Raw genomic sequence first — 7,161 nt, 5'->3', positions numbered from 1 at the left:
TGCATATGTAGGAGAAATTGTATATAGCTATACATGTGTGTATGTGTGAATTAATATGGTGGTTTGTGAGACATGATTGATGATATATATATGATTGGTTCTACTAGAAATTCTATGTCTCGTTTAGCCACTGATAACAATGTCTTCTTTGAAACTCATCCTCGTTACTTTTTTATAAAGGACCGGGCAACGAGGGAACTTCTTCATCACGGTAGATGCATTGGAGGGCTCTACCCCATCACATCCGGAGCACTTAGTCGCAAGAGTCGTCAAGCTTATTCTGTCATCAAACCCTCTTTGGAAAGGTGGCACTAAAGATTAGGACATCCATCATCGATCATAATTAAGCAAATAGTCAATAAAGACAAACTTTCTTTGTCACATAGCCAAAATAGTGAGTCAGTGTGTGAAGCTTGTCAGTGTGCCAAGAGCCACCAACTTCCTTATCCCAAGTCAAATAGTATGCCTCATGCTCCTTTAGAGCTTATTTTCAGTGATGTGTGGGGTCATGCAAGAGATTCTTTTGGAAGAAATAAATACTATGTCAGTTTTATTGACGACTACAGCAAGTTTACTTGGATTTATTTACTTAAATATAAATCTGAAGTCTTCTCTATCTTCCAAGAATTTCAGAAACTTGTTGGAAGACACTTTAACAGGAAAATCCTTACAGTTCAGAGTGACTGGGGAGGGGAGTACGAAAAACTCAACTCCTTCTTCCGTAGCATAGGCATTCAACACCATGTTTCTTGCCCGCATGCTCATCAACAGAACGGTTCTGCCGAGCGCAAACACCGTCACATTGTTGAAGTAGGCCTCTCTCTACTTGCTCATGCGTCTATGCCTCTAAAATATTGGGATGAAGCCTTTATTACAGCAACATATCTCATTAATCGTCTACCAAGCAAAGTCATTGGCAACTCTACTCCTTTGGAACGTCTCCACCATCAAAAACCAGACTACAATTCCCTCAAAATCTTTGGGTGTGCTTGCTACCCCAACTTACGTCCGTACAATCATCACAAACTTGAATTCCGTTCCACTCAATGTGTGTTTCTAGGCTACAGTAATCTGCATAAAGGATACAAGTGCCTAGAAATTTCCACTGGACGTATATATATTTCTAGAGATGTAGTCTTCGATGAAACTCTCTTTCCATTTGCCAAACTTCATCCCAATGCAGGCGCCCTTCTTCGTGCCGAAATAGCACTCCTTTCGGATCTTGACACCTTATCTGATCACGGGGGTGAATTACCTGAAGCTGACCATGTGCAAAAATCCGCAGAAAATTGCAGTTCTAATGGTATTTGTACAGATGCAGCTCATCATTTTATGTGTCCAGAAACAGCCAAAACAGGTGCTGCGGATCACGAGGAGGATTCTGGCGGCAGCAGACGATCTGACGCGCGATCCCAGGCGGATCCTGGCGCCAGCACCGGCACATGATCCGAGGAGGATCTTATCCGCCTGCATGCAGAGACGGCGCGGGCCTCGGTGGCTGATAGCGACCGGGCGGAGCCCACCAGCGCGGGCGGAACCGGGAGCGAATCCCCGCTTGCCACCACTCCACGGTCCGCGAGGGTGGCCGACCAGCCGCCCGACCGGGCGACCACGGCTGGGTCCAGCCCACGGGCCTCGGTGCGCACGACACCCCGTGCGGAATATTCAGACGACACGCGGCCTTCTGCTATTGATGGCGCAATCCCGATGCCAATCCTGCTCACAGAAGATCCGGCGCGCGATCCCGTGGCTGCTGCGACTGCTGGGCGTGTACAGGACCTTGGATCTTCTGTGGCGGCCTCTTCTGCTGCACAAGTTATTCCTCGACGCCACACACGGTCACAATCAGGTATTACTAAAGAAAAGGAATACAAAGATGGCACCATCAGGTATGATAGAAAACGTGCTTTCCTCACTACTACTGGTGAACCAGTTAATCTTGTTGATGCCCTTGCTCACAAAGATTGGAAAGAGGCCATGGATAGTGAGTATGACGCACTTATGAAAAATAAAACATGGCATCTAGTACCTTCAAAAATTGGAATGAATGTTATTGATTGTAAATGGGTGTATAAGATAAAAAGGAAGTCAGATGGAAGTATAGACAGGTACAAGGCTAGGTTAGTTGCTAAAGGTTTTAAGCAAAGGTTTGGGATTGACTATGAGGATACTTTTAGTCCAATCGTTAAATCAGCCACCATTCGACTTGTCTTGTCTATTGCTGTTTCCAGAGGTTGGAGCTTAAGACAGCTAGATGTTCAGAACGCGTTTCTTCATGGTGTTCTTGAGGAAGAGGTGTTCATGCGGCAGCCACCAGGTTATGAAAACAAAGGTACACCACACTATGTTTGTAAATTGGATAAAGCTCTGTATGGCTTAAAACAGGCGCCAAGAGCTTGGTATTCACGATTGAGCATGCAACTACAACAACTTGGGTTTGTACCATCCAAGGCAGATACATCCTTGTTCTTTTACCATAAAGGAAATGTCACTATTTTTGTGCTAGTTTATGTTGATGATATTATTGTTGCTAGCTCGAGTTCAAGTGCCACCACTTGTTTGCTTAAAGATCTTAAGTTGGAATTTGCTCTCAAGGACTTGGGAGATCTTCATTATTTTCTTGGTATTGAGGTCAAGCAGATAAGAGATGGTATACTTCTGACACAGGAAAAATACACTGCTGATATACTCAGGAGAGTAGGCTTGGAAAAATGCAAACCGGTGAGTACACCTATCTCAACTTCTGAAAAACTTTCTGTTGAAAGTGGAGAGCCACTTGGGTCAGAGGATGCAACAAATTACCGGAGTGTTGTGGGTGCATTGCAATATCTGACACTTACATGCCCTGACATTTCCTATGCTGTCAACAAGGTATGCCAGTACTTACATGCTCCTAGTACTACTCATTGGACTGCAGTTAAGAGAATTTTTGAGGTACCTTAAGTTTTCAGAGGGACTTGGACTTCAAATTATCAAATCTCCTTCTATGCTTGTTACTGCCTACTCTGATGCAGACTGGGCAGGATGTATTGATGATAGAAGGTTAACTGGTGGATTTGCTGTATTTCTGGGATCCAATCTTGTGTCATGGAGTGCAAGAAAGCAGGCTACAGTCTCTAGATCAAGTACTGAGGCTGAATACAAAGCTTTGGCAAATGCCACAGCTGAAGTAATGTGGATACAAACACTGCTTTATGAACTTGGAATTAAGACTCCAAAAGCAGCCAGATTATGGTGTGATAATATTGGTGCAACATATCTGTCAGCTAATCCTGTTTTTCATGCACGCACAAAACATATTGAAGTTGATTTCCACTTTGTCAGAGAAAGAGTAGCTAGAAAGCTTCTCGAAATTCAGTTCATTCCTACTGGAGATCAACTCGCGGATGGATTCACAAAAACTCTCACTATGAGGAGGTTAGACGAGTTCAAATACAATCTCAACCTTGGTCGAAGTTCATGAGGTTTAGATTGAGGGGGAGTGTTAGAATATGTATAGGATAGATAGTTTTAAACTGTATCTATCTCTATCTCTATCTCGCTTTCTTCTCCTCGTTTATCTCCTGTAACCGAACAGACTTGAGATCGATCTCTTGATCTCTCTCTATCTTGTACTTCAAGGCATTGCCACTATATATAAACATGCGGCCCGAGACAAAGGGTTCAACGCTTCCAATCAATCTTACACTCTAACATGGTGTATGTGGTAATTAATTAATTAATGAGCTTTATGTAATTACTTAATGCTGTATTTAGTATTGGACCCTGAATTAATTAGTGCAGGAAGGGTGGTACCATCAAGATTGGCATAAAGAAGGCAATAGCACGCCCTTGAAGCTCATCGATATATCAGTTGCAAAGGCTGAGGCGCGCGCATACGGCACGGTCTCATCTGTGTGCAAACCAAATGAAAGTGACTACTACTCCAAGTGTCAACAGGTGTGGTTGGGCCCGTTTCTCCTGTCGGTGACGCGCAACGTCCTCATGGGCGTCGGCTGGAGAATCGAGCCTATGGTCACCAGCAACCTGTGGTCACCGTTGAGAGGAGGCGACTCGTCGAATAAATTCACTCTCACCTGCATTTCCGACCTGATGGGCCTGCCGCAATTCCTCAAGTTCGCAGCCAACGGGTCGTGCACGGGGCGGGGCTGTTGCGAGGCTGAATTGCCGGAAGCATTTCCCGTCCCCGAGTTTGGCCTGTGGTTCCGTTCTGGAAGAAACAACACCAAGTTTGAGACCACTCCCTGCTCCTACGCTATGGTGGTGGAGAAGTCATGGTACAACTTCACCACGCCGGACCTGTACGGCTATGCTGTGCTGCCCAAGAGATTTCCTAGGGGCGTCCCATTTGTCCTTGATTTCTTCATAACGAACGGATCATGTCCGCTGAAAGTCCAGCAGCCACCTCCAGACTACGCCTGCGTCAGCGACAACAGCTACTGTGAGAATGGGACTAGTGGCAAGGGCTATGTCTGCAAGTGTTTGAAGTTTTACGATGGCGATCCTTACATCCCTGATGGATGCCAAGGTGTAGTAGTGTTAACTAAAGTTTTCTTTTAACTCCGACAGACAAACTGTCTTTTAATTTTACCCTTTTACAGACATAGACGAGTGCAAGCTCCGAGAGCTAAATCCTGAGCTCCGTGACTCGTATCCATGCTCTAGTGACGGGATATGCAAAAACACGTTGGAAGGCTATGACTGTCCATACAAGCCAGGAATGAAAGGCGACGGCATGAAAGGAACCTGCATGGATAAATTCCCATTACCAGCAAAGGTGATTGTGGGTAAGCACAAATTAAGCTACTGCACCACCCAATTAATTAGTTTTATTTACTTAATCTACTACAGCCATGCATCTACGTACTAGTATTACATGATCCCAATCTACCTCAAAAAAATATTATTTTTGTTTTGTTTTCTCTTTTTATTACGTACATAATTCATCATACACAATTAATGTAACATAATCAACATGTGTTTTTCATAATGGGTAGTAATACTGATGTCATGCGTACAACACTAGTCTAAGTTACTACCTTTGTATTGCAAAGTGTCATATACTAGTCACAGTGGGAGTAACTTCAGCAGTAACATCGAGCCCAACTCAACAAATTTGCTTATATGACGATCAATTAATGAAGAGAGAGGCAGTTTGAGTAACTTAGCTAGTTACTGTAACATCACATGTCCCAATGTAATATGAGTCTATAACCTAATAAATGAACCTTTGCATGACACCACACTTATGTTACTACCCATTATGAAGGTAGTAACATAATCTAAGGATGATCCTAAAAAACATAGTCTAGGGATATGTGTATGTTACTAGTGTATGTTACTCTCTGTAGCTAGTCATAGTAGACTTTATTTATTAGCTTGTAGGCTCTTTTTCTTTTGGGAAGCGCAATGTGATGGTAACATAATGTGTTTCCACACCATTTATTTCCTTATTTAATAGTATCTCATGTCACTAATATGCTTAGTTGACATTACATGAGTATGCATGTTACTACCTATGTTACTCCTATGTGACTAGTGTTAGATATATTCTCCAGTATAACAAACAGATCTGGTAGGTACTGTCTGGTGGTAGTAGTGGTGTTTGGGGTTTGAGGTGGACCTGCAGGAGACTATTAAAAATGATAATGATAGATGTTTACTGCTTTTGCTTTTATCAGTAGAAAACAAATATTTATGGTTACCAATAGTTGGACCCCATGTTACCAATCGTTACTTCTTTGTAGAGAATATTCCAGTCAAAATATTAAGTGTGTGTTACATGTAGGCAAGCATTGTTCAAGTCAGCCTAGTTTCCCATGCTGGCGACTCTAAAGAAGACACATATGTTCATATGTGGCAGTAATGAGGAATTGATTTTAATCACCAACTCAAAAATGAATTGATATTAATCAGCATATAGGCTGATTTTGCACGCGGTTGTTCTGTATAGATCACTATAGTGAAAAAAATCAGAATAAATTATTAAAATAATTGCTTTCTTTATGTATTTTCTTGTGTAGACAGATTAGTTATTGGAAAGTTAGTGATATGAAATCATTTTTTCTTGTTTCCCTCTAGGTGGAATAGGGGGTATTTCTTTAATGGCAATCCTATCATTCCTTATTCTTCTTCGCAAAGAGAAAAGGAAAACGAGAGAATTTTATAAGAAGAATGGTGGGCATGTACTAGAGAAGGCAAAATTCATAAAACTTTTCGAAAAGGAGAAGCTCAAGCCAATTTTGAAGAGTAGCAATTTTATTGGAAAAGGTGGATTTGGAAAAGTTTATATGGGCCTTCTTAATAATGAACAAGTCGCACTGAAGGAGCCAATTAGTGGAACTATCCTAGAGAATGAACAATTTGCAAATGAAGTCATCATTCAGTCTCAAGTCATTCACAAGAATATCGTTAGGCTCATAGGTTGTTGCCTAGAAGTCGATGCCCCGATTCTCGTCTATGAGTTTCTCCCCAATGGTAGCCTGGACGACATCCTTCATGGTGATGGTAAGGAACCTCTCAACTTAGGCCTGCGCTTAAGTATGGCTGCAGAATCAGCAGATGGCTTTGTTTATCTGCACACAAAAACCAATACCAAGATCCTACATGGTGACGTGAAACCAGCAAATATACTTTTGGATGATAAGTTCATGCCAAAGATCTCAGTTTTTGGCATATCAAGATTGATTGCAAGAGACAAACAACACACGGGATCTATGATTGGTGACATGAGCTATATGGATACGGTGTATCTACAAACAGGCCTACTAACCGAAAAAAGTGATGTCTACAGTTTTGGAGTTGTTATCTTGGAGCTTATTAGTGGGATGAAAGCTACACATTCTGAGGGTGGTAGCTTAGTGACACTGGTAGAAAACGAGGCTTCCATACGCCCCCATTAGTCCCCAAAACAATCGAACCGCGACCAAAGGGGTCTTTAGTCGCGGTTCGGGAGAAGACCCGCGACCAACTACCTGGGCCCAGCGCGCTCGGTCGACAGCTGGCGGACGGGAGGGGCTTTAGTCCCGGTTGGCGTGGCCAACCGGGACTAAAGGTCCCAGAAGGCCTTTAGTCGCGGTTGGCCAGGCCAACCGGGACTAAAGCCCATCCAGCTGGCGGACGGGAGGGGCTTTAGTCCCGGTTGGCCTGGCCAACCACGAC

The 7,161-nt window shown here is 43.1% G+C and overlaps 1 protein-coding gene across 1 annotated transcript in view; it reads left to right on the top strand.

Annotated features, from left to right (window-relative positions):
* Positions 1–3,959: 3,959 nt before the first annotated feature.
* Positions 3,960–7,161, top strand: part of LOC123174844 (wall-associated receptor kinase 5) — a 13,648-nt gene continuing 10,446 nt past the window's right edge. The window contains exons 1-3 of the mRNA XM_044590096.1: positions 3,960–4,528; positions 4,602–4,787; positions 6,082–6,860. Coding sequence (XP_044446031.1) covers positions 3,985–4,528; positions 4,602–4,787; positions 6,082–6,860 — 1,509 coding nt within the window. The 5' untranslated portion in view covers positions 3,960–3,984. The remainder of the gene's footprint in view (positions 4,529–4,601; positions 4,788–6,081; positions 6,861–7,161) is intronic.

This window comes from Triticum aestivum, unplaced genomic scaffold, assembly GCF_018294505.1.
Source record: "Triticum aestivum cultivar Chinese Spring unplaced genomic scaffold, IWGSC CS RefSeq v2.1 scaffold17529, whole genome shotgun sequence".
Classification (NCBI taxonomy): Eukaryota; Viridiplantae; Streptophyta; class Magnoliopsida; order Poales; family Poaceae; genus Triticum; species Triticum aestivum.
The sequence above is the reverse complement of the archived record's forward strand: the minus strand, read 5'-3'. Positions and strand labels throughout refer to the sequence as shown.